This window comes from Schistocerca serialis, chromosome 3, assembly GCF_023864345.2.
Source record: "Schistocerca serialis cubense isolate TAMUIC-IGC-003099 chromosome 3, iqSchSeri2.2, whole genome shotgun sequence".
In the NCBI taxonomy this organism is placed as follows: Eukaryota; Metazoa; Arthropoda; class Insecta; order Orthoptera; family Acrididae; genus Schistocerca; species Schistocerca serialis.
The window spans coordinates 358,340,432-358,368,075 of record NC_064640.1 but is presented as its reverse complement, the minus strand read 5'-3'; the positions used below and the strand labels follow the sequence as shown (position 1 = coordinate 358,368,075).

At 39.3% G+C, this 27,644-nt stretch overlaps 1 protein-coding gene across 1 annotated transcript in view; it reads left to right on the top strand.

The window, feature by feature from the left end:
* The first annotated feature begins 3,980 nt into the window (after positions 1–3,980).
* The window catches only part of LOC126470863 (katanin p60 ATPase-containing subunit A1-like), a 62,084-nt gene continuing 38,420 nt past the window's right edge, over positions 3,981–27,644 (top strand). The window contains exons 1-10 of the mRNA XM_050098879.1: positions 3,981–4,030; positions 4,142–4,192; positions 4,626–4,687; positions 10,638–10,645; positions 10,765–10,916; positions 11,141–11,196; positions 15,407–15,638; positions 16,282–16,585; positions 24,394–24,615; positions 27,284–27,426. Coding sequence (XP_049954836.1) covers positions 3,981–4,030; positions 4,142–4,192; positions 4,626–4,687; positions 10,638–10,645; positions 10,765–10,916; positions 11,141–11,196; positions 15,407–15,638; positions 16,282–16,585; positions 24,394–24,615; positions 27,284–27,426 — 1,280 coding nt within the window. The remainder of the gene's footprint in view (positions 4,031–4,141; positions 4,193–4,625; positions 4,688–10,637; positions 10,646–10,764; positions 10,917–11,140; positions 11,197–15,406; positions 15,639–16,281; positions 16,586–24,393; positions 24,616–27,283; positions 27,427–27,644) is intronic.

Genomic DNA, 27,644 nt, shown 5'->3' with positions numbered 1-27,644 from the left:
AATGCTGATGGGAGGGCACGAATCCGTCACCTTCCAGAGGAACATTTCCTTGATACCTGTACTGTGGGACGGAGACAATCTGGTGGCAGCTCCAGTATGCTTAGGAGAACATTCACGTGGGCTTTCATTGATCCAGTGGAGCTCGTGCAAGGCACCATGATTGCCAAGCAGGATCTTACACCGCTTCATGACGATCATGTTTCCTGACAACAGTGGCATATTTCAACAAGATAATGCGCCATGTCACAAGGCCAGGAATGTGATGGAGTGGTTCAATACAGTGCCTAGTTCCAATTGATGTGCTGGCCCTCAATTCACCATATCTGAACCCGATCGAACACTTCTGGGATGTGATTGAATGTGGAGTCAGAGCTTGTCAGCCCCATCCTTGGAGTTTATGGGAATTAGGTGACATGTGGGCGGATGTGGTGCCAGCTCCCTCCAGCGCCTTGCCAAGGCTTTATTGCTTCAGTACCGTGAAACGTTGCCACTCTATCCATGCCAAATGTGGACGTACCAGCTGTTAGGTAGGTGGTCATAATGTTGTGGCTGGATCAGTGTACATGACCCAGTCACACTAATGTAACCATTACCTACGTTCGACATCAAAGTGCTATAGCCACTTACAGACAGCAGGTGGCAGCATTAGCAGTGTAGAGTATAATGTGTGTCGGGGTATGCAGGAACAGCGCAATCTTTGTCAGTGCAGAAATGGTGTGATTTATCTAATGTCTAAAAGGGCCCGATCACTTGCTTTCAGGCCTTATTCAGTAGTAACAACTGTACTTCAAAGTATCTCATTCTGTCTGCCGCCACACGTACTGGGCATAACATCATACTTTGTAGCTTATATTTTAGACGTCGTTAGCCATATTTTCATCCCCCTATACTGAATATGTATCATTACTGTATTACAGGGATTTGAGCCTGATGGTCCGAGGAAAGGGCTAAAAGGGGTTGTCAAGAAATAAAAAGTCTGAAAATGTGATCGAGACTGTTTTCTACTGATTTTTAACATTTTATACCAATCACTGTGCTCCAGTCAAAAATGCTTTCTAAAATTTTAAAAGAGTGGAAGCATTTCCGAAATGGCTATGTTTGTAAACTGTTCACGTGCCACCATGGTTAAAGCATACCATGCATGGCAAAATTGCAATATCCAAAACTGATGCTAAGTGGTTATAAATCTGTGGTGCAACTGTGGTGCATCATGCACTATAGATGACAGGGCTGAACGATGCCTGCAGAGATGTGTACAGACTAATAGATGTAAAACTGTTGAGCAATTGACAAGATGAACCAAGGGACTATTAACAGTATCTCCTCATGGCCATTTAGTGCATGTAGCTGCATATGGGTCTCTGCAGCAGGTGCATGGTTCATGCATAGGTGTTCATTTTTTATGCGTGCTGTTCTAGAGTGGAGTAATAGAGAATTAGAGTGCACTTTGTTTGATTAATCTTCTGCCACAACCTTAAGTGTTATTTGAACCATAACCATGTAGATGCAGATGTAGGTGCACCCATGTGGACTGCTGTTCGTCAGCGACGAAGGCTGGAATTTGCTTGCCAATAGCACCACTGGACATCCACTAAGTGGTGACAGAAGGTCTTTTCAGATAAATCAGTTTTACGCTCCATTATGTCAAACTTCTGAAAGCAAACACCCTGCAACAATCGTCAGGCGGGTCCAGGATAGAGAAGGGAATGTGAAGGTCTGAGGAATGTCTTCGTGGCTTCCCTGGGTTTTCTTGTCATGTCGGAAGACACAGTGGATTAACACAGTTATCCATCTATTCTCGGGAACCACATATACCCCTACATGCAGTTTGTTCTTCCTTGGCACGCAGTTCATTGGAATGTGCAGAGGAACGTGTATCACCCTGCACTACTGTACCAGACATAGGAAGTCACTGAGTGGACTGAAGGGACATCAAAACCACATTTATGGTTCTAATCCTCATCAGTTTACGTTTTTATTTTTTAGATGTTTCTTCCCTACTATTTATCATTTCTTATCATTAATAATCAGAACATTGTTCTATGTGTCCACTAACTGGGCTGTGCACAACCATAACTAGTCCTGTCCAGTTCATGTAGGGTGACTTCCAGATGGAGTAGACAAACAATGAATACATCACTATGCTTTTGATACTGGGTGAATTCGATAACCAAGCTGCTATTGCTGCTCGTACATATACTGCACAGTACCCTCAAATGTGACATCCTGATAAGAATGTTTTTGTCTCCTGGAGCAATGTCATCAGGGAAGCAGTAGTCTTTGTCCACAAGTAATGGACACGTGTCATTCAAGGACTAGACATGCTCCACAAACACAGGATGCAATTCTTGATACCATTCACCATTCACCTCAGTGAAATACCCATGATATTGCAAGGCAGTTCAGATATTTCAAAAATTGGTTGTTAAAGCGTTGCTTAGTGAAGAATTGCACCTGTATCATTACACATTTACTCAACACCAGTGGCCAGAAGACCTCATTCAACGAATGCAGTTTTGTGAATGGCTTTTGCAAAAAGTGGAAGATAATGAACATTTTATGAAGAGTGTGATATGGACAGACAAATCTAGCTTCACTCGCAAAGATATTTTTAACCTCCACAACAGACATTATTGGTCACAACACAACCGACATGTCACACATAAGCATGACTTGTAGGCACGCTTTGCCATAAATCTGTGGCCTGGAATCATGGAAGGAGTGCTTTTGGGCCCCTACATATTACTGGAAAATTTGAATGTGCTCCTGTATTGTATGTTTCTTTACAGCACTTTGCCTGGCTCATTGGAAAACATCCCACTTAGTGTTCGGCGAAAGCTATGGTCTCAACGTGATGGTGCACAGCCACGGTTCAGAATGAATGTGTGTAACTATTTAAATTAGGCGTTTTCATGGAAATAGATTTGTCACTGAGGTCAAATATTCTGACCTCCATGTTCCCCGGACCTTATTCCACTAGCTTTTTATTTGTGGGGACACCTAAAGGAACAAGTTTATAGTATTCCACCAATGGATGGATACAAACTAAGAGCATGTGTGCATACTGCTTTGGCAATGATGGATGCAGGTGTGTTGCATAGCATGTTACAAAGTATTTTGACTCTAGAGGGAATGGCAACCAATGCAAACAAAGCATTCCTTGCATTGGCTTTAACACTGTGTATAAAAAAGAAAAAGAAAACGAGATGCTAGTCCAGGAAATAGTTAAAACTGAGAGACATATAGCTATGAAACTCTGCTAAAGGAATTTTTTTTCATTTTTTTACTTGGCCCTCACACTGAAAAAGAAGACACAAGTATGCAAAAATTTATTTTCATCTAGTTTGTTGCCTAACAACAGTTTATTAAAATATCACACTGTGGAAACATATACATTGTGTTTGGAAGAAGATGTGAATTTTGATATTTTTTTTATTTTATTGCACTCCTTCTTGTGTGTTGTGCATAAAATATTGCTTTTTTTTTAACTCTTCCACCATAATACCATATATGGCTGGGAAAGAGGCAAGACGTCTACCCTTTTGGTAATTGCCGGTACTGTTTTGTCTTTATCCTTGATCATAGTTTCCACAGTTGCAAAAACTCATGATAGTGAGATGTATTGTAATAATCTCTTTTTTGCTAAATCTGCACAATGAAACATCAACACCAAAAATCAAAACTTCTCTCAAACACATCAAACACTCTAAATGTTTGACAAATGCATCAGACAAAGCCACACATAGTAAATTATTTAAAAAGCTAGCAAAGGATGACAAACTGCTTGTTCGCATATGGGGGGATTTGAAAATTTGATATCCTGTCATACAAAAACTGCACACAGTAGGTGTTCATATGAACAGTTTATATTATGTTTGTAAAATAATAACTAACTACAGAGTGAATCACATCATAAGAGTACATTTGGATGGAATCATTTAGTTGACCAATAGTATATTTTAATTGAGCGTGACCATAAGATGTTAACCTGGACTGGTCACCTAAAAGAAGTTCACAAAGATATTTACATGTAAGTGTCTGGTGGTTAGACAACGAGTAACTGGAACACTGTTCTGCACAGTGAGTTACAGAAGTGTGTATTAATAAAATTCAAAATTTATTGTTATATTTTACTTTATAGAGGGAAACTAGCAAAATTTGTGGACACAAAATTACGATCAGACAAAGAAGTGTCATTAACTATGTGTTTTTTATCAAGGAAAATGACAATATTATAAGAATTATGTTGTAAATACCATACATATACTCATCGGGATCTGCAAATCCTGGGAAAAAAATGGCTAAAATTTCAAATTTTGTAGATAGAATAAATAGTAAATTAACAAGTTTTGCTAGTGAGAGGGGCATTTTTGAACTCAGACAAATCAGAGCTACAAAATTGTGGAACTGAATTTTGAAAACAGCCACTGATTAAAAATCAGAAATCAAATAAGAATTTTAATTACAAATATTTGGGGAAGTATGGTATTTTAGAAGAAATAAAGATGTTCTCTAAAAAGGGGAGGGTGAAAGCTTTAAACTGAATAATAATCTGTCAGTCAAAATCAGTTATTAGTTCACTTTATAAGTTCCATCTCTACAAGTTCTTGAAATTTTATTTCCAGGTTATTTAATATAAGTATCATTGTTAGTGACTTAGAAACTATATTGTCACTTGAAGGAAGGTGTAAGTAGATGAATGACGAACACTAGCTTTACTTAACGAAAGTTTATTCAGCACTTGCACATACAAGAACGCAGAGCGATGTGCCTCTGGCCAGAACACTTACGGTATATATACAGCTACAGAACATTCCAGTATAATGATTCTTGCCATTTGTGGATACTTCTAGAATGGCAATGTTTCAGTTCAGGTGAGTTTTGAACTCACGACCCTCCATGCAACAATCTAGTATCATAACCACTGCACTACAGCGACTGCGCTACTCGGCTTCTTCTGCGAGATTGCTCCCTCCTTAAGAGAACAGCGTCTTGCTGTTACATCCTCCTAGTCCAGGAATGAGTCATCGGTCTTGCATACTCTGACTCTCGATGACTGATGTTCACCCTGGTGGTGATCTTCTTATAACTTCCCTTGCCGCTACGATCTTTGTTACCTTTCCACTTGTTGCCTGTCGCTGGAGCTTCGACTGTACCCTGGGTTGCAGGAGCCTTATAGGGCTTCATTCGAAGGGCGTGGACCGTAGCTCTGATCTTTCGTCGTCTTGTGTCAGGTTTGAAGTCTTCAACTTCGTAACATCAGACAACAGTCTTACAACCTTATAAGGGCCAAAGTAGCGCCTGAGGAGTTTCTCAGAGTGACCAACCTTCCGAACAGGAGTGAAGATCCAGACGAGGTCACCAGACTGAAAGACAACAGGGCGGTGGCTTGTGTCATACCTTCGGCGATCGTTTTCTTGAGCCTGCAACGTACGGAGTCTAGCTAACTGCCAAGCTTCCTCAGCTCTGTTTATTATCTGGCCGGTGTAGACGTCTTCCACGTCATCAGGATGTAACGGAAACACAGTGTCGATCGTCGTAGTCGCCTCACGCCCATGCACCAGGAAAAATGGCGTAAATCCTGTGGTGTCTTGTTTGGCGGTGTTGTAGGTAAACGTCACGAAAAGTAGCACCTAATCCCAGTTGCTCTGCTCAACATTGACGAACATTGATAGCATGTTGGCCAAGGTCTTATTAAGGCGTTCAGTAAGCCCGTTAGTTTGCGGATGGTAGGCAGTCGTCATGTGATGGGTAATGCACCGACAGTTTATCTCTGTCACAAGATTCGATTGAAAAACTTTCCCTCGATACGTAATTAACGACCTTGGGGCACGGTGTTTCAATACAATGTCTTCTACGATGAATTTGGCTACCTTGAATGCTTCGGCTGTTTTCACGGCTTTTGTAATGGCATAGTGCGTCAGACAATCAGTGCAAACAACAATCCATCTATTGTCACAAGCAGACGTTGGAAATCGTCCGAGGAGGTTCAAATGGCTCTGAGCACTATGGGACTTAACTGCTGAGGTCATCAGTCCCTTAGAACTTAGAACTACTTAAACCTAACTAACCTAAGGACAACACACACATCCATGCCCGAGGCAGGATTCGAACCTGCGACCGCAGCGGTCGCGCGGCTCCAGACTGTAGCGCCTAGAACCGCTCGGCTACTCCTGCCGTCCGTCCGAGGAGGTCAAGCCCAATACGATGGAAAGGCGTTTCGGCTGGTGCAATTGGCGTGAGTCGGCCAGGTGGTTTCTGAGGAACTGCCTTTCTCCTCTGGCACTCGCTACAGTGCGACACATAGTGACGGACACTCCTAAATAAACCCAGCCAGAAAAGTCTCTTGCGGATCCTATCGTATGTCTTAATAAATCCTAAATGTCCGGCCTCAAGAGTGTCATGGAATTTCGTAGAACATCTAAGCGCATGTGTTTAGGAATCACTCGTAGCCACCTCTTTCAAAAACGGATCAAAGTTTTTCTTGCAAAGTAATCCTTTAACTACCTTAAATTGTCCTTTCACATCCTCTGACAGATTTAAGGAAGCATAATTTGAGATATCTTGGCGTCCTTCTTCTGCTCAGCAGAGAGATCCTAGAGTGCAGCGAGACAGTCATTATCTTCATCAAAGTCTTGATGGTCTGGCACAGGGCTTCTTGAGAGACAGTCGGCATATTGGTGTTTTATCCCACTTTTGCACATTATGGTAATGTCATATTCTTGAAGTCGTAGTGCCCACCTGGCGAGTCGTCCTGTTGGATCCTTAAGATCTGTCAACCAACAAAGTGAATGATGGTCTGTAACAATTGTGAATGGCCTTCCGTAGAGATACTGTCGAAATTTGCACATGGCCCAAATCACAGCAAGATATTCTCTTTCTGTAGTTGAGTAGTTTCTCTCGGCTTTTTTAAGTGTCCTAGACGCATAGGCTATAACCTTCTCTTTTCCATCCGAAATCTGCACTACAACAGCACGGATCCCATACCCACTGGCATCTGTGTGTAGTTTTGTAGGTACTCTCTCATCATACAGATCAAGTACAGGGTCAGTCGTCAGAGCTTTCTGCAGCAAATCGAAAGAATCTTGTTGAGCACCACCCCAGATAAATTTAGCATCGGCTTTTAACAAGTCTTGGTGTGGCCTGGCTTTGATACAAAAGTCTTTGGTAAAACGACGGTAATAAGAACACAATCTTAGGAAGCTTCTCACATTTCTAATACTTTTAGGGATAGGAAATTCCGTCATAGCTCTCACCTTTTCTGGGTCTGGCCGTACACCTTCGTTTGACACAAGGTGTCCAACCATTTAGATTTCTTTTGCTCCAAGGGACACTCTCTTGCATTAAGTTTCAGTTCGGCTTGTTGGTACGGTCTGGCTTGTTGGAGGCACTTAAGAACGGCCCTCAGTCTTTTTATGAATTCATCAAATGTCTCTGAGAACACTATAATGTCACCTAATTCACAAAGACACATCGTCCACGTCAGGTGCCTTAGAAGATTATCCATCATTCGTTCCAAAGTTGCTGGTGCATTACACAGACCAAACGGTATTACCTTAAATTCATACAGGCCCTCAGGGGTGATGAATGCAGTTTTCTCACGATCAGCCTCATCTACTTCGATTTGCCAGTATCCCGAGTACATGTCCATGGTTGAGAAAAACTTAGCCCCTTTCAGACAATCTGGTGTATCATCAATTCATGGAAGAGGGTAAAGGTCCTTTGTAGTTATCTTATTAAGCTTCCTGTAATGAACACAAAAGCGCCAACTGCTATCTGTCTTCCTGACAGGAACCACTGGTCACGACCATAGGCTCTGCGAAGGCTGAATGATGTCATTCTTCATCATTTTCTCTACTTCGTCGCAAATTATTCGACGTTCCGTTGCTGACACACGTTATGCTCTCTGGCTTATTGGTTGATGGTCTCCAGTGCTAATTCAGTGCTTCACTGACGATTTGCCTAATTTGCTCTTCACCTGTGGATTGAAGCATTCAGAGAACTCTTGAAGAATGGCAGTTAGCTTCTTCTGTTGTTCCTTAGTGAGATCTGGTGATAGTCGAGCTAGAAGATTTTGTCTCGTAGTGGTAGCGCGAAAGTAGCGCTAATTTCGCCCACAGACCCGGCCTGGGAAGTTTCTATGACGCTCAGCTGTTCTGCAATTAACAGCTCAGCATTTACTACGCACATGCATCTTGGAAGGATCTGCGGTTCTCGGCGACACTTAACTATCCACAATTCACCGAATCCGTTCTTAAACGAGATGCCAGAGGCTGGGATGACCAAGTTATTCTCCAGTGGTTTGCTTCTCTTACATTCCACCCAAGATCCATTGGTTGATGCATGGCATGACACATGACAGCTACCTTTCTAGTGCTGACTGTAGGAATGATCACTTCATCCAGCACACATAGTCTCCACACACTCGGATGCGCATCTTCCTGTCCAGAGTACCTCATCTCATCTACCATAATCTTGGAGCGACCACAATCTATAATTGCTTGAGAAGCTATCAAAAAGTCCCATCTGAGAATGACGTCATGATTACACTCTTGGAAGACGATGAATTCTAACAGCTGTGTATGGCCACTTATACCCACATGAATGACACATCTTCCTGTAGGTTTTACATATTTCCCATTAGCCTCCTTCAGCAGAGATGTTTTGCTGTCGACGAATACGGTTTTCTGCAACTGGCGATGGTACTTCTCCGAAATGACTATTATGATGCTCCAGAGTCCACAAGAGCTTGGGCTGGTTGGCCATCCATGAGGACATCGACGTAGTTTCCTATCATTTTCGTAGTGATCGACGGCGGAGGATTTTTCTCTTCGACAGTCTCACCTCCAAGGAAGGTCGCACTCTTTAGTTTTCCAGGTGGCGGCGGCTAGGTGATCGGCTGCAGCTTCTAAACGGCGATGTGGACCTGGGGAGCGTCCTCTCCAGCGGCTAGCTTGCGGCGATGGTGACCTACGTCGTCTGGCGCCACCTCTTCTTGTTCATCTTCGTCGTCCCGGAGTTGGCGACGGCTAAGATCGTTCTGCTGTCTTTTGGCGCGGGCTCCATCAAATATCCTTTCTCGACAATAACGCATCACATGTCCCGGTCGTCCGCAGTGGAAACATACTGGTTGGTTACCCTGGGTCCTCCAGACATCAGTCTTCCTTGGTTCCTAAACAGGTTCCTCATGCGGCATTGTAGAAACGTAACTTCGCCTGGGTCTCGACTTTTTTATTGTTTTAAAGAGAAATGAAGGACGAGAGATTGGGTTCAATGTCCGTTCCACTTCCTCCCTTATGACCTCTTGAACCGTCTCGGTTTTTTGCTCGACGTGCAATCCAAGTGCCTTATGAACTTCCTCTCTCACTATCCGACAACGAACACTTGTGAAATCAGTTTCTTCCTCCATCACAGACATCTATACGACGCTTGGAAGCCGTTCAAACTTCTTGCGTGTAATTCTTTTTTCATCCATTGTCTCGATATACTAGCACCATTTTATGAAGTCGTCTGCTGTCGAAACCTCCTTCAGGAGTAGGGCTTGATACATGTCCTCAGCGACACCCTTCATGAGATGTGCAACCTTATCTTCCTCCTTCATTTGGGGATCCACTATTTTACACAGCTCCAAGATGTCTTGAATGTAGGATGCTGTAGTTTCTCCTGGACGCTGTGCCCTGCACTTTAATTTATCTTCAGCCTTGCACTTCTGTCGTTGTGTGTCGCCAAAATACTCGCGCAGTTCCGCCTGGAATACTTCCCAGCTTGTGAACTTCTCCTCGTTGTTCTCATACCATTGCTTGGCAGTGCCCTCCAAGTAGAAAAATATGTTAGCCAAACACACGGTGTCATCCCATTTGTTAAATTTTACTATAAGCTCGTATACCTTCAGCCACTTGTTTGGATCTTGACCATCGTCACCAGAGAACCCGGAAGGATGTCTCATGTGATGGCACACAGTTGCTGTTATCGTGACGTCATCTTCTTCTTCTGTCTCTGATAGATTGGGATCTATAGAATATGCCTCAAACTCGGGTTTCTCGCCACGTAAATGGCGGCTCTGGAGTGGCCTGATGGGAGCCACTGTGTTGTCGACAATGTGTGGTATCACAAGTTCCAATACCCAGCGCCTCCACCAGAGTAATGTCACGCAGAGGAAGGTGTTAGGAGATGAATGACGAACACTAACTTTACTTAACGAAGGTTTATTCAGCACTTGCACATACAAGAGCGCGGAGTGAACTGCCTCCAGCCGGAACACATACAGTATATATACTGTTACAGAACATTCCGGTACAATGATTCTTGCCGTTTGTGGATACTTCTAGAATAGCAATGTTTCAGTTCAGGTGAGTTTTGAACTCACGACCCTCAATGCAACAGTCTAGTATCATAACCACTACACTACAGCGGCTGCACTACTCAGCTTCTTCTGCAACAATATTTTGAACAATTAATTCTGATAAAATACAACCTGAATACAAAATTAACTATTTTGTGAAATTGTCCCCTATGTGTATATTACTATCAGGAATGGTATAAGAACAAGTCAATAGTTCCACCTTACTCCATTACTGCTAGTTCCAATACAAATCAGTGTTGAACTTCCCACATAGAAGTGTTGATTTCTTTCATAGCTATAGACGTAAGCAACAACTGTATTTGCATATATCTCTGTGTATAAAGAATTTTATAATAGCTTTGCATTTCTACTCTTTTTTAGTCTCATAACTGCTTTTACACAAATAATCTGACAGTATGTAGCCTCATGTAGAAATTGAAACTAACTCATCTACCTATATCCAATTTTCTGTGGGGCATAGAACACTAATAACACTTAGTTCAGTACTAGCACTTGGTGTTGCCTTTTTCATACTACTGATATCTTATCATACCAGGTCACTTCCACAAACTTTGTAAGTTTATTCAAAATCATTTACTCTCCCCATTACATAGATTTCTGTCACGTCTGGATGTTTCTGAGTCATAATCTCTACGTTGCCACAGGAGGGCCCTGTTTAAGGTCCAAGGGCCACTTGGGGCACCAGGCTGAGGCACACTAGAGATGCCTCTTGTGAAAAATTTGACACAGAGTGTATCATAAATAGTAGTAAAACCAATCCATTTCCATGTTCAGTAGATTTAGGTTTATTTTGACAGGTCTCATGAAGAGCCCAAGGAATTGCAGCTTGGCAGGTAATGTACGTGCAAGGGAAGTAGAAGGGAAAGGGGGCATGAAATGTTTCTTGTGTGGAAAAATGGGAGGGGGGGGGGGGTGGCAAATGACATATTGTCACTTGTGTGGAAAAATGATCCTTGTCACAGAATTTGGTAGAAAGATGTACCTATTAATTTTCCAGTTTCTTTCAATCAGTGTGGTATACTTGTGTGATATGGTAGTTTTGGTTTGAACTTTTCTGGTCTGTTATAAGCTGAGGTTTGATAGGGTCCCTGAATGTTCATCAAACCAGGAACATATGCTTGCAGACCTGTGAACATAGCTGCTGCCATCATGAAAGATGGTAGTGTCCATGGCATATCACCATGAATATATAGAAGAAAGGAAGATAACTGTTTGGCAAGAATGCTGAAATATACATCCGTAGCCTGAATGAATGGGCTCAAGCCATGGTACAAAAAAACATCCCTCGAAGATCACAGGACCACCTCCATCCTGACCTACACCCTCAGTGCATTATAGTTTAAATGCCTCATTGAGCCACCAATGCACTCAGCACCTTGTATCATTTGAAAAGAGGAAAAACTATGACTCATCAGGCCACACTATGTGCCTCCATTCCTCTGTGTTGTTTGGCTCATTAAGTAGATTTATGTGCATTTGTGAGTAATGGCCTTTTGTGAGGTACCACCCTACGCTAAATGTCCATTGCACTCCCTTCACAACTTATTGAGATGAAACTGCATTCACTGATGCCATTTCCTGGCAAGTTTGAAACTGATCATCATTGACATCCCTGTTAGTTAAGACCTTATCATGACCATAGTTAAAATGCTGTTACTTGGCTGTGAATAGTACACTATTCCCTGTAAACACATTCGACATTCCACATTGATACACTAACAAACTGGGCAACATCAGTCACAGTGTGGTTATATGCACATCCAAATACAATATCTCCTTTTCCATTCTGTCACATCTCCTTCTCAACCTAGCTTACTGCAGTGATTTGTACAACTGACATCACTTGCCTGAAATGATTTGTCAATGGTGGATGGTCACATGAGTGCCTGCTACTAGTTCTATGTCATCTACAGAATTCTAAAGTGACAATAAGGCTCTTTTATGAGGATAGCTGATATCTTTCCCCATGAGCTGAACTCTTTGTGGACAGAATTATTGATCAATAAAATCAAAATATTGTATGTGCTCTATTTGTAATATACAAGGGTATGATATAAGATATTTTGATATTTGATAAAAAGACATATTGGTCAAGTTTTTTATAATATATTATGCAGTGTTATTTATTTTTTACAGAAATGATTTTACAGATGAATTAAATGTTGGCTTCTTATTTTATTTATTTATTTATTTATTTATTTATTGTTCCGTGGGACCACATTTAAGAGAAGTCTCCATGGTCATGGAACGAGTCAATACATGAAATTATAACACGATTGTAGAAACAGATAAAATGAAATATCAGAAACATATTCAGATGACAAGTCGTTAGTTTAAATAAAGAAAACCAAGAATGTAACACTGGAATTTGCTTAATTTTTTAGCTCTTCCAGGAGCTCCTCGACAGAATAGAAGGAGTGAGCCATGAGGAAACTCTTCAGTTTAGACTTAAAAGTGTTTGGGCTACTGCTAAGATTTTTGAGTTCTTGTGGTAGCATATTGAAAATTGATGCAGCAGAATACTGCACTCCTTTCTGCACAAGAGTCAAGGAAGTGCATTCCACATGCAGATTTGATTTCTGCCTAGTATTAACTGAGTGAAAGCTGCTAACTCTTGGGAATAAGCTAATATTGCTAACAACAAACGACATTAAAGAAAATACATACTGTGAGGGCAATGTCAAAATTCCCAGACTATTGAATAGGGGTCGACAAGAGGTTTTCGAACTTACACCATACATAGCTCGAATAGCCCGTTTTTGAGCCAAAAATACCCTTTTTGAATCAGAAGAATTACCCCAAAAAATAATACCATATGACATAAGCGTATGAAAATATGCGAAGTATACTACTTTTCGTGTTGAAATGTCACTTATTTCAGATACTGTTCTAATGGTAAATAAAGCGGCATTTAGTTTCTGAACAAGATCCTGAACATGGGCTTTCCACAACAGCTTACTATCTATCCGTACGCCTAGGAACTTGAACTGTTCCGTCTCGCTTATAACATGCCCATTCTGTCTGATTAAAATGTCAGTTCTTGTTGAATTGTGGGTTAGAAACTGTAAAAACTGAGTCTTACTGTGATTTAGCATCAAATTATTTTCCACAAGCCACGAACTTATATCATGAACTACATTATTTGATAATGTTTCAATATTACACACAAGATCCTTCACTACCAAGGTGGTGTCATCAGCAAACAGAAATATTTTTGAATCACCTGTAATACTAGAAGGCATATCATTTACATAAATAAGAAACAGCAGTGGCCCCAGCACCGACCCTTGGGGAACGCCCCATTTAACAGTGCCCCATTGGGACTGAACATCATTACCACTCTCAATATTGCGGAGGATTACCTTCTGCTTTCTGTTCTTAAAGTAGGAGGCGAACCAATTGTAAGCTACTCCCCTTACTCCATAATGTTCCAACTTCTGCAGTAATATTTTGTGGTCAACACAGTCAAAAGCCTTAGTAGTTATATATACTGTCTGACAAAACAGTGAAGCGCCCAGAAGACATGGTCGGCTGTCAAACATATAAAACACCAGTGTTTGTGTAAAAGATTATAGTTGCAATTCTCTGTGACAGGTAGAACAGCCACCGTAGTTCATTAGTGCATGAAGCACACTGTAACCCCTCCACATCTGTGCCTGCCATACAAGAACAAGTAATGGATTCCCTGCAATGTTCTGTATCATCCTGCATCATTCAGTAGAGATTAGCAGCAGCCAGACTAGGGAACTACTTTCCCATATGTAGGCTCCCATTAACGCCACAACACAAACAGCAGTGTTCGGAGACGTGCCATGAACATGGAACCTAGACTGCTGATGAAAGATGTCATATTGTATTCTGCCATGAATCATGATTATGCGCTAGGCTAGATGATCATCGTCGACAAGCATGGTAGTGACATGGGAAGATGTCCCATTCTTCCAATGTTTTGAAGAGGCATAGTGGTATTAGTCTTGGCATCATGGTGTGTAGAGCCATCGGGTATGACTTTACATCGTAGCTGGTACTGGTTACAGAACTGTGATGGCAAAATGGTACATAACAGACATCCTGCATTCTCGCATACTACCACTCGTACTACAGTATTGTGGTGCTACTTTTCAACGGAACAATTCTCATCCACGCATGGAAAGTGCCTCTGTGAAGTCTCTGTGTGATGTTGAGGTATTCCTGTTCTAGCAACATCAAGATTTGTTGTTGATAGAAAATGCTGAGGACCAGCTGAGACATCAACTCTGTCAAAGTGCCAGTATCCAGGATACCAAGGAATGACTTGCCATTGGAGAGGGTACAATGGCTTTATGACACCCTTGACAATTGTATCAGTAAATAAAGCCAGGCAAAAGAGAGTGCAATGTCATACTGATAGGTGAGTCCACTTTACTGTCAACTTCTTTGTAAATTTGCCCCAATCTTGTAATCACTGAAATAATATCACATACCCTCTCAACCCATGAAGTTTCGTTTTGTTCCCTCCTCCCCAACTGGGTGCTTCACTATTTTTGTCAGGCAGTGTATATACACTTTTCTGACACATGGAAATACACAATAATGACATACTTGTGACCTGTATAACCATTATCTTTTGTGGAAGTCCAGAAAACAGTTCCTTATTGTCTAACATTGTCTTGATGGACAACTCATCTCTGAGAGCTACATAAAAGGTATACAGAAAATCAGTATCGCAGAAACAATTTCAAATAATGCTGCAGAATAAATGTGGAGATAAAAGCCAAAACCTTACCATTTTGAGAAATGTTTCTTGTAGCTCACCTATTTGTTAGCACAAAACAGCTGCAGTATAATTAAAGGAGCCACTCAAGTAACTGTTGCCACCCTCTCCATCTGCTCTGTGTGCCACACAAGCAAATACACTACTCTTCTTTGCATAAAATTCTGTAGGGCTGATTTTATATAAAAACAACTTTTCTTGTGAATGCCTAAGTTAACAAATTTGTATTTCTTAAAAAAAATAATCACAATGTTTTGGAATAATATCTACCATAGTAATTTTTTATCCAGATATTTCTCAAAATTATCCACTTTTTGTAGAATTTCTTAAAAGTTCACAGCTTACCCTTTGTAAGATCATTCATAATAAGTATGAAGAGCTGAAACAAATGTTTCCACATTCCCAAGATGCAATTGCTCAAGTGATTCAACAAATTGTCACAGCACTATTTTACAATGTATTGGAAGCTTACAAACTTGTTAAGCACAACCATAGAGGGTTATATCCTGTCATTAATATTCAGTAACTCATATCTGTATGGTACAGTTTATAATATAGTTTTAATGTCGCTAAGTTTGGATTTTTTTTTTTTACTAAAAGTAGTTCTGAAGGAGCATACCACCACAGCCACACTTTTGACATGAGCCACTTTTAGTTAAGGGACAGCACCATTTCTTACTTAGTGATTCTTAAACTGCAATGCATCTCCTCCATTACTGGCCGTTCATGAAGCCATACTGTCACATGCTTTCATGTTTTCACTGTGTTTGATGGTTCTTCATTGACTAAGAGTTTGTTACATTGTCCTATGTTTAAATTGACCCTCACACAGTATATCACCTCTTCTAAGATGGTTTAAAAAGCTATTCATTAATGAAAATGTGGTTAAGATGTGTCTGAATTTTGATTCCCACAAATTTTGCAATGACTGAAAATGTGGAAAGATAGGAAAGAAGTACCATCAATATTTTCTGAAAGTTTGAATCATAAATGTGCTCCATAATTAATTCTTATAAACAAAAATGCATACCATAACTTCAGTTTCGAGCTAGTTGTCATAGTATTATATTAGTGAATATCTAAATTCATTACACATTTAACAATAAGTCATTACAATTTCACCAAGTAAATTTTTCATTAAGACTTTTGACTTCTTTCATTGTAGCCGATCCAGGAAGTCTCATTCAATGGACCGCACTCCATGCCTGACAAAGCGGTCACATCGTGGAGCAGCAGTGAGCGTGAAAACACAAGGACCAGTAAGACGGAGCAATGAGGGACCGCCTTCATTACCATCTGCAATACCTTCACAAGATAGTGATTCTCATGAAACCCCACCAAAAGTGTTCCAGGCTGCCCAGTATGAACAGCATCTTGTAGAGACACTTGAAAAGGATATCATTCATAGAAATCCTAATGTGCAGTGGAACCGTGTCGCTGGGCTGAGCGAAGCAAAAGCAATACTTCAGGTGATGAACAATATTCAGTTACACACTTATTTTAGACAGTAATATTTTGTTGAGTTACATGTTATTACTAACACAACTCAAGAATAATCAAAAATTTCAGCAAAATATGATGAAAGTATTAAAAAACCAGAAGAAGGTGTACATGAGAAATGTTTCTCTACTGCTTGAATAACTTTTTGTATTTAAAATACACTCTGGATGTGTGGTATCAGAAATTATGTTTTATATCTCCTGCTTAATAAAAAGAACAGTTTAATACTAAATCATTGCATCAGACATGAGAGCAAATACCCTCACCTCAGGTGCCCTGGATATTGATTGACATCTGCACTCTTCATGCCACTGGTTAGTGGCTGTCAGGTACTGCATAACACGACCATCATTCTCTTCCTCCTGTGTTCTATATGTAGAGGAAGCATGATGAGACCTATGTGTGTCCTACTGCTTCTTATCTTGCTCATGTGGATTTTCCCTTACAGGTACAAAAACAACAAAGTAAAACCAAATTCCATAACACTCCGGTGTTCAAAAGTTTCCTCAACAACTTTCCACAGAAAGAACATCCAAAATTTAACATTCTATGTTATAAATCTTCTGAAAGACTTTAACTTGGACCAGACATGCTATTGGGAGTTACAGTATTCATCTCTGAATTTCATGTATATGCTTTGCCAATGCAGCCTTGCCAGAGCCATACTCATTTTTAATCTCCTGTATATGCTGAATTTTATCAGTAGTATTTCATTGAAATGGGATATGCCATTTCCTGTCTCCATAATTAAGTACATAACATAGTTAGCCTTCCACTACTACTTCATGTAATCATCACTAACTAGCAAGACAATGAATGTTTCTCATGATGATGTGCAATTATGTAGAGACAGCCACAATTTGCCTTTAAAAATAGTACTGAGTGACAGTAAGGCACACAAAAAAATGGAGATTTCCACTTGCTGAGCGGTAAGACATCGTTTCCTCAAACAAAAAGGTTATCAGGAAGATAAACATAATTTTGAGGTTGCTGATATATTGCTTTGGATACTGGAACAAAATAAAAACATAATATTTAAATAAATATCAAATTAAATAAATACTAATGTAAAAAGTGAGTTACACACATAAAATTTAGAGGTATTCAGAAAAATATCAGTCTATAGAACCAATGTAAGGGAGGACTGGAATAGTAATAGGAAGAAAAAAGAAGAACAGTGTGACAGAGTCAGTGGTGTGAAAGCAGAAGGAGCTAGGCAGATTACATAATATTGTTGAAGTTCAGACAAAGGATAATGTAGGAATGTTGGGTGTTCTATATGGACATTATCCATTTATGTAGAACATTTTGCATCTGTGTAAAAGATCTGTCCTTTAGTTGGAAGTTACAGATGGTATGGGTTCTGAACACGTTGGAGTCTCACAGTTTCATAATCTTGCTACTTTAGGAATCATATCAATTTAAACATTAATTTTTTTCTTCGGGAATACATATATGTTAATCACACATAAGACGCATAGGAATTTCTGATAGTATTCTAAGCATAGTGGTTTAAAAAATCCTTATTTTTTCTTAGATGCAGAATATTCCCATAATTCATAATAAAGAATAGGTTATTGAACTGAAATCACTCATGTATAAAACAATGGAAACACCAGGTTGAAATATCAGCTGTATAAGAAAAGGATAGATTGCTACACACCATAAAGATGACATGTTGAGCTGGAGACAGGCACAATGAAAATATTATTACACATTTAGATTTTGGCCAAAGCCTTTTTTAATAAGAAAACACACACACATTCATTCACACAAGCAAGCACACCTCACACATACATGACAGCCATCTCTTGCAGCTCAGACTTGTGAATAGTTGCCCCATAATCACAAATACTAATGTATGGTGCTTCACCTGGAAGAGTGACCTTCTCTGTTCTCAACAAACAGATAGATCTCATTTCTTCACGGAGTAATAGTAAGCTAGGGAAAATAGACATTTTATACTACTCACAGTTCTGCATGTAATTACTTCAGGCTGATCAGACTACAAAATTTATACTGAAACTAACTTTTTATCAACTGAATATAATGTTGATGTGATCCATACTTCATTCTTGATAACTCATTCAATAATGAATATAGAAAGCTGCTCTTGCTTTCTAGGTGACATGTAAAAACATGATATGTCATATAGCTTAGACCAGTCAGCATAAATTAAATTTTAGTGTTTTTCAACAATATGGCAATAGCAACAGAGAAAAAAATTAAACATTTAGTGTGAAATTATTGTTGCAGATGACAGTCCTCTGAAACTCTTTGGCAGTGACTAAACATTTATCAGTGTTTACAGCAATATGTAGGTAAAGTTCCTATACCTACCAAGTGAGCAGCTCGGTGTATCAGAAATATCAAAGGACATCATATCCTACATTAACATATTTGTAACAGGATTGCTGTTTATTTAAACATTATCTATCGTCTTACACTGCCAGATTCATACATGTTAGGGAAAACTGTCTTTCATGGTAATTTCTTCATGACACATGCACCATGTAGCATAAATTGATTGTGGTGGATATTATGTAAAAGCTTACCTAGACCTCTGTGAGACCTATGGTCATTTCAGAAAGTAACATAACTACTATGAACTGTGTCAATATTACTGCTAACATTCATGGCTGACACATACATTTTGAACCCTAGCCAGGTATGTGTAGTCTAAATTTGCACTTATTATTAACCACAAATAATGTTAGGAAGTAAATTTATTGGTGCACCAGTATAAAAATCCCAGAGTCTATGAAGAGGATTCTGCAAAATGCTTGGTTAGAAACTTTACAAAATATTTTAACTGCATGTGCCCTTAGAAAAAATACTTTTTTAACCTTTCCTGCACTGTCCCAGGAAATTATGTCACTGCACCATAGTGCAGTACTGAATGAAAGTATGTAAACACAATCTGCAGATTACACAGTGGTAGGGATTTTCAAATGCCAAGCAGACAGATAGGAGCTTTTTGGAGAACTTACCCTTTATGCTGGTTCAACTCAGTTTATTATCCATCTGAATGCTTAGACTTTTACATAGAGTTTCATTTATTGTATTCCCATTGACATCTATTTCTAACCAGTAGTTGTAACATTTTTAACTGATTTCAATTGCATAATATAAGATTTGTAAGATAAAGTAAAATAATGGTAAGAGTATCATGGGAGATTGTCAGTTCACCTGCCCAACGAACAACATCCTTGCATAACATGTGTCAGTAGACATCGAGTTATAAACACAATGTTTATGTCTGGCATAGTGGTTAAAAGAAAAATATGCAGTAATACATTTACAAATGTGTAAAAAAAATCAGAAATTTTAAAATCTTTTGCTGTTCAAAATATCAACCCTGGTGTGCAACCTCAGTTATTAAATTAACAGAATATACACTGAAGCACCAAAGAATATGGTAAAAGTGTGCATGCTCAGGTACAGAGATATGCAAATAGGCAGAATACAGTGCTCTAGTTGGAAACACTTATATAAGACAACAAGTGTCTGGCGCAGTTGTTAGATAGGTTACTGCTGCAACAATGGCAGGTTATCAAGATTTAAGTGACTTTGAATGCGGTGTTGTAGTCAGCAGATGAGCAACGGGACACAGCATCTCCAAGGTAGTGATGAAGTGGGGATTTTACTGTATGACCATTTCACGAGTGTACTGTGAATATCAGGAATCCGGTAGAACATCAAATCTCCAACATTGCTGCGGCCATAAAAAGATCCTTCAAGAACAGGACCAACAATGACTGAAGAGAATTGTTCAGTGTGATAGAAGTGCAATCCTTCTGCACATTGCTGCAGATTTCAATGCTGGGCCATCAACAAGTGTCGGTGTGAACCATTCAATGAAACATCACAACACAAAGCTTTAGGACAGTCAGTACCAACATTGGACTGTTGATGATTGGAAATATGTTGCCTGGTCAGAGGAGTCTCATTTCAAATTATATCAAGCAGATGGACGCCTATGGGTGTGGAGACAACCTCAAAAAACCATGGACTTTGCGTGTCAGCAGGGGACTGCTCAAGCTGGTGGTGGCTCTGTAATGGTATGGGGCATGTGCAGTTGGAGTGATATGGGATCCCTGATATGTGTAGATACAACTCTGACAGGTGACATGTACGTAGGCATCCTGTCTGATCACCTGCATCCATTCATGTCCATTGTGCATTCCAACAACACCCAACACATCCAGAATTGATACAAAGTAGCTCCAGGAACATATCTGAGTTCAAACACTTCTGCTGGCCACAAAACTCCCCAGACATGAACATTATTGAGCATATCTGGTATGCCTTGCAACATGCTGTTCAGAAGAGATCTCCACCCCCTTGTACTCTTACAGATTTATGGACAGCCCTGCAGAATTCATGGTGTCAATTCCTTCCAGCACTACTTCAGACATTAGTCAAGTCCATGCCACATTGTGTTGTGGCACTTCTGCATGCTTTTGGGGGGCCTACATGATATTAGACAGGTGAATTGGTTTCTTTGGTTCTTAAGTGTGTTTAGTAGCACTTGAAGAAAATAAGTAAAGGTACAAGAAGCTGCTTTCATTTTAGAAAGTATGGCGTAAAGTTCCTGATGTTTCAGATGACAGGCTAACATTTCAGATGGTTAACTTTGCATATAAGCACAATACACAAAATTTGTCAGCAAAAATCCTAATAATAAAGTTTCGAGGTTAACATCTATGATCACGATGAAGAACTAAGATATAGGTGAACAAGTGTGGAGGTACTTAGACATTCACATACTGTGCATTATTTATTGTTTATGAAGATGTATACATCAATGAAATAGACACTGAAGAGTAATGGAATGATACACATTTCCTTAGTAACATACAGTACCATGATGATGGTGGACACTTGTAATGGCATGGGGTTTGCAAGAGACTAGTTGCCACATGGACTCTTACTGATTGATGATTCACATCTAGTGGAAACTAGTCTAATGATGTGTAGAATCCCAGGCTTGCTCAATAGGACTGAAATTAGACCATACTCTAATATCCATAGAGCACCACACTGACAACATTCAAGAGTGATGTGATGATGTGGGTATTTACACATATCATAAAAAGTTTTGTGTCACCCCAGTTCCCAGAACTCCTGAAGATAGTCATTGACTGTGGATATTGTATCACAGACACAGTCCCTTTGGCTGTTCAGAGATGTCACTAAACCTGCCTGAAGATTTAAACAACCACGCACGAGCAGTGACTATTAGATGGAGGGGGTCCGACTGCCGATCAGTTCCAGTCATTCCACCAGGAAGGAGGTACACGGCTCATGTTGTCTGTAGTTCAACCAAGCCTAGATGGTCAATGCCACAGTTTGATCATGTCCACATTGTTACTTTCAGCCAGGAAGGGTTCTCAACAAGGAAGGTGTCCAGGAGTCTCAGAGTGAACCAAAGCAATGTTGTTTGGACATGGAGGAGTTACAGGGAGAAAAAGAACTGTTCATGACATGCATCGCTCAGGCCACCCAAGGGCTACTACTGCAGTGGATGACTGCTACCTATAGATTATGGCTCAGAGGAACCCTGACAGCAACGCCACCATGTGCAATAATGCTTTTCATGCAGCTACAGGACGTCGTGTTACGGCTCAAACTGCACGCAATAGGCTGCATGATGCTCATCTTCACTCCCAACGTCCATAGCGAGGTCCATCTTTGCAACCATGACACCATGAAATGTGGTACAGATGGGCCCGAAAACATGCTGAATGGACTGCTCAGGATTGGCATCATGTTCTCTTCACCAATGAGTGTCGCATATGCCTTCAACCAGACAATCGTCGGAGACCTGTATGGAGGCAACCCAGTCAGGTTGAATGCACTCTGTCCATCAAGTACAGCAAGGCAGAGATTCCCTGATGTTTTAGCATGGCATTATGTGGGGCTGACATACACCACTGGAGGTCATGGAAGGTGCTGTAATAGCTGTGCGATACGTGTATGCCATCCTCCAACTGATAGTGCAACCATATCGGCAGCATATTGGCGAGGCATTTGTCTCCATGGACAACAATTCGCACCCCAATCGTGCACATCTTGTGAATGACTTCCTTCATGATAATCACTTTGCTCAACTAGAGTGACTAGCATGTTATCCAGACATGAACCCTACTGAACATGCCTGGGATAGATTGAAAAGGGCTGTTTATGGACAACGAGACCCATCAACCACTCTGAGTGATCTACACCAAATCGCCATTGAGGTGTGGGACAATCTGGACCAACAGTGCCTTGATGAACTTGTGGCTAGTATGCCATGACAAATACAGGCATGCATCAATGCAACAGGACATCCTACTTGGTATTTGAGCTACCGATGTGTACAGAAATCTGGACCACCACCTCTGAAGGTCTCGCTGTGTGGTGGTACAACATGCAATATGTGGCCTTTATGAGCAATAAAAAGGGCAGAAATTATGTTTATGTTGATCTCTATTCCAATTTTCTGTACAGGTTCTGGAACTCTTGGAACCGAGGTGATGCAAAACTTTTTTTGATGGGTGTATTATTATCATGCTGAAAATACATATCTCCAGTAGGACCCTATAAATCACAAATATAAACACATGATCTGCCAGCCACTACCTGAATCCTTAGCCTATGAATGATAGGAGTACATGCACCAGAGGTCACGTTCAGTCTCATATGAGTTTCATCACATGAAGAGACTACCACTTATTAGACTGCATCTTGATCGTTATAGGATTACACACACATTTTGAAATATGCAATTCTGTACTGGAACTCATCTGCCTTAGTGACCTTTTACCTTTTGTTGAGCATCCATTTGCAGTGTTTTTGCCCTTATGCTAATTGCTCTGGTTTGCGAGGTGTGGTTTGCAAATTGTTTATTGTGTGATGGCGGTTTTTGTACCTTATGGTGATGCGATAGGTCTTGATGGTATTGTTTCCCAAATATTGTGTACAAAAATAGCAAGTGATCTGGAGGGCTGTGGTTTGTCTATCTAAGGTTAAATTCTCAGCCCAGTGATGGAAATCCCTACCAGCTAAATTTTGATAACTGTAGTTGCAGTATTACCTGGATCAACATAGCCACTGTATATACAGGAAATTGTGGCCAATGAAAGCTCCAGTACCTGTATAGCTTCAGGGATGAAGCTGTCCCTCGCATCTGACTTGTGTCACTTGTCAGTCAAACATGTTGCCTTTCTGTGTGCAGCTGTTCTGTGTACAGCCAGTGCATGGTCTGACTACATTTCAGTCATGTACCATACTGAAACACTCAATTCAGTGAAACAACAAAAGTGCTATTACTCCAATGTGGTAGCAATCAGTTTCCCATCAGCATATATATCTGACCTCATACAGATGCAAATATTCTGTTGTAGAAAAACTGGCTCTGTAAACCTGTGCTATTAAGAAATCTGTTTTACTTACTTTATTTTAATTGAGTCATATTTTTAGTTACTTAACTGAGTAGGACATACAGTGAGAAAGTTGGCGTAACTAATTTAATTTTGAAGCCAAAAAATCCACTATGAGAATGTTACAAATATTCTTTCCAAGATCCTCAAAGAACATGCATCAGTCAAGTGAAATTATTTCTATTTCCAGAACATACATTGCCATTAAATCTACTTTATTATTAATTTACAAACTCATTTCTTTCTGATAAATGGAGAACTTCCAGAATGAATGTTCTATATAATCATCAATTACTGACCAGTGAATGGCATATTGACATTTACATAGGCTGAAAAAGCACTCTATGTTTCAGGAAGCCATGGTACTCCCAATGCTGATGCCTGATTTCTTCTGTGGAATAAGAAGACCATGGAAAGGAATTCTTATGGTGGGACCTCCAGGAACAGGAAAGACTATGTTGGCTAAGGCAGTTGCAGCTGAGTGTGGTTCAACATTCTTCAATATTTCTTCAGCAACACTTACCTCAAAATACCGTGGAGACTCAGAAAAGCTTGTGCGACTATTATTTGAAATGGTACGCTTATACAATAATGGAAATTCACTTAAGTTTTCACGAACTGCATAAAAATCACTTTTAATCAGTCAAAGTAGCAATCTGGTTTTAGAAGTCAGTATAGCACAATCAACCATTTATAAGTCATGAAAGTAGTTGCACTTTGCCTACGATTCAGAGATTTTGAGAAAGCTTTAAATTTAATGTCAGTAAATTCTCTTCTGACAGTCCTTGACAGACAATACATTGATTCAACCTATGTTATTATGCTGATGAATGCATAAACCACTGCAATGACTATCATTAGATTTAACCAGGATAACGGGATTTTTAATATTGAGAAATGAAGCATGTACGGAGTTTTGTATCACTGATGCTATTCACAGCAGCCCTAGGTGATGTTTTCAGGTACATATGGTGAAAAATATTTGTTAATGGAATGTAACAGAACAATCTTCATTTTGCTGATGACATTGTGTTGTTTGCCTGCAAATGGTTTGTAATCAGTACACAGGAAAAAAATTGTACAAATTAACAATGAAGTTATAGAACCAGTTGAAAAGCTGTATTTCAGACATTTGAAGACAATGGCAGTGTATGCAGCATAAGAAAAAAAAATATAGGAACAAAAGTGGCCTGGGTTGCTTTGGTACACTAAATTTCGAAAGTAAGCATCTGACGTGTATGAAAAGTAAAGCTTGCAGTTTGTGTATTTATCAGTTATGCTTATGTTAGTGAGATAATGCAGAATCTGTACAAAACTTGAGGGTTTTTCAGAGAGCAATAGGAATATGCATACCATAGACCATAATGGTCTAAATAAAGTAACTTTCCTTTTTTCCAGTTCATGGATAATAATTTATTTTTTAGAAGTAAGCAGATTTTTTAAAAAGTAGTGCCCTCTTTTGTATATGGGTAAATACTCATTTGCAGTTGTCCTAATTATATAAAGAACAAATCAGTTCTATCACTGTCATAAAAGTAGACTGTCATTAACACTACATATATTTACATTTGACATTATAATGAAGAATCCTGTCTTCAACACATCTAGTAGGGAAGACAGCACTGTTAGTGTTACAGAGCCTGAGGAGATTATAGAGCATATTTCTACAAACAAACCATGCAGCACAGTATGTCTTTTTGGAGTTGGTTTGGTATAATTTGCTATTAATCTCAAGAACAGGACAGTTGAGTTAAAAAACTGAAACTGTGCAGATTCTAATAGTACATTTTAATACTCTCTACTCCATTTGCATTCAAGCTGGAACAATCTAGATCACAGTGCTGGCAAAACTAAATTATTACTCTGTAGTATAACATTTATTGCAGAGAAATATTCCTGAAAGGTTAAAATTATGTGACTTATGTGGAAGGCAAGCAAAGATCTATACTCAGGTCTCAGTCTGACATAAAGCTTTAACCCATTGGGAATTTTTATTGTTGCTTAAAGTTTACTTCAGGTTTAATGTTTCATTCTGAGAACAACTTCAAGGCATTTACATTGTACACTATTTTGTTTTTAATAGCATTTCATTAATTTCTTCAGAATTGATATGCTTGTTGCTACACTCTGATTTTTTTAATGTCCTCTGAGCTGATTCTTTCAGTGCATCATCCTTCTCACACTTTATTTTACACGTTTCAATGCATTTTCTTCCCTTCCCTTCCCTTTTCTAAAATCCTTGGAATTTGTAAACTAAGTTGATACTCTTTGTTCTCAGTTCAACTAATATTAATAATTCTAAACTGAAATGGAAAATTGACACTTATGAGGTTCCAGTAGAAAAACACAAGAACAGCAGATGATAAAGATAGTAGACTTTGGAATCAGATGTTCCTTTATTGACTAAAATAGAAGAAAGGGCTGAAAGAAAAGGGGCAATTTAAGAGATATGCAGGAGACCCAACCAGGTTCCCAAGTCAAAAAAGTCATATTGTCACAGGATAAGAAATAAATAAATAATGAAGCCAATGGAAAAGATTTAAAAACTAGAAGACGAAAGTGATGGAGAGGGTAGCCAACAACTCAGAAAAAAGTGGAGCATAGTGTGAAACTAGAAATATAGATAATCAAGTTTGGCAACTCCAGATTGAATATTAAGAAACTAAAGAGGATATTCATTGTACACCTAGACTCTGATACCCATAGTTAGGAAAATGCTCAGTGCTACTGTCCTGTCAGACTGGATATAAATATCAAAAATATTAATTATTTAAAAATAGTTGAGAGTAACTTTGACACAAGCATCTCCACATCATAATGCTCCATTAAAGTGTCTCTGTAAAGCAGTGTTTCAGGAGATCCACTGCATATGCTGTGGCCTGTACTTTATAACAAATAATTCAGTTCATATGATCACATAAAGCTAATTTGTTGCCTACATGTTTCAATATTGGTAGAACAAGTTTATCTAAAATATATGCCAATCAACTCATTTCTTATAATATACTGTATATTCTAGGCTAACAGCTCATACTGCTACATTACAAATACACAATGTACATTTCAAAATATAATGACATGTAGAAAAAAGGCAATATGATTGGAATAGTGATTGAATACTTGTATTAATTTTTCAAAGTGATTTTGTTTTCTGGGTCTCACTCATACCAGTTTTTCAACTTGAACATTTTAATTTGCTGCAATGAATAAGATATTTCCTTAATAATATGCATTATATTTCAGGCTCACTTTTATGCCCCAAGCACTATTTTTATAGATGAAATAGATTCACTGTGTTCACAACATGGTACAGATTCAGAACATGAAGCTTCCCGAAGATTTAAGGCAGAACTGTTGATTCAAATGGATGGTCTTAATTCTAACAGGTATGAACACCATATTTACTTCAAATGGTAAAGAAACATCCATTAATTAAGTTATATGGACAAGTGTTGCCTGTGTGAATGAAGATATAAGTTGGTTGACACTGCAATCAGTGCTTGAGTAGAGTCTGAGAAAAGAAAAAGGTTAGGGTACAGGCACATTGGAAGATTAATAATGCAGAGATTGTGAAACATATGTAGTCCCTAAGCCATTGTTGTGA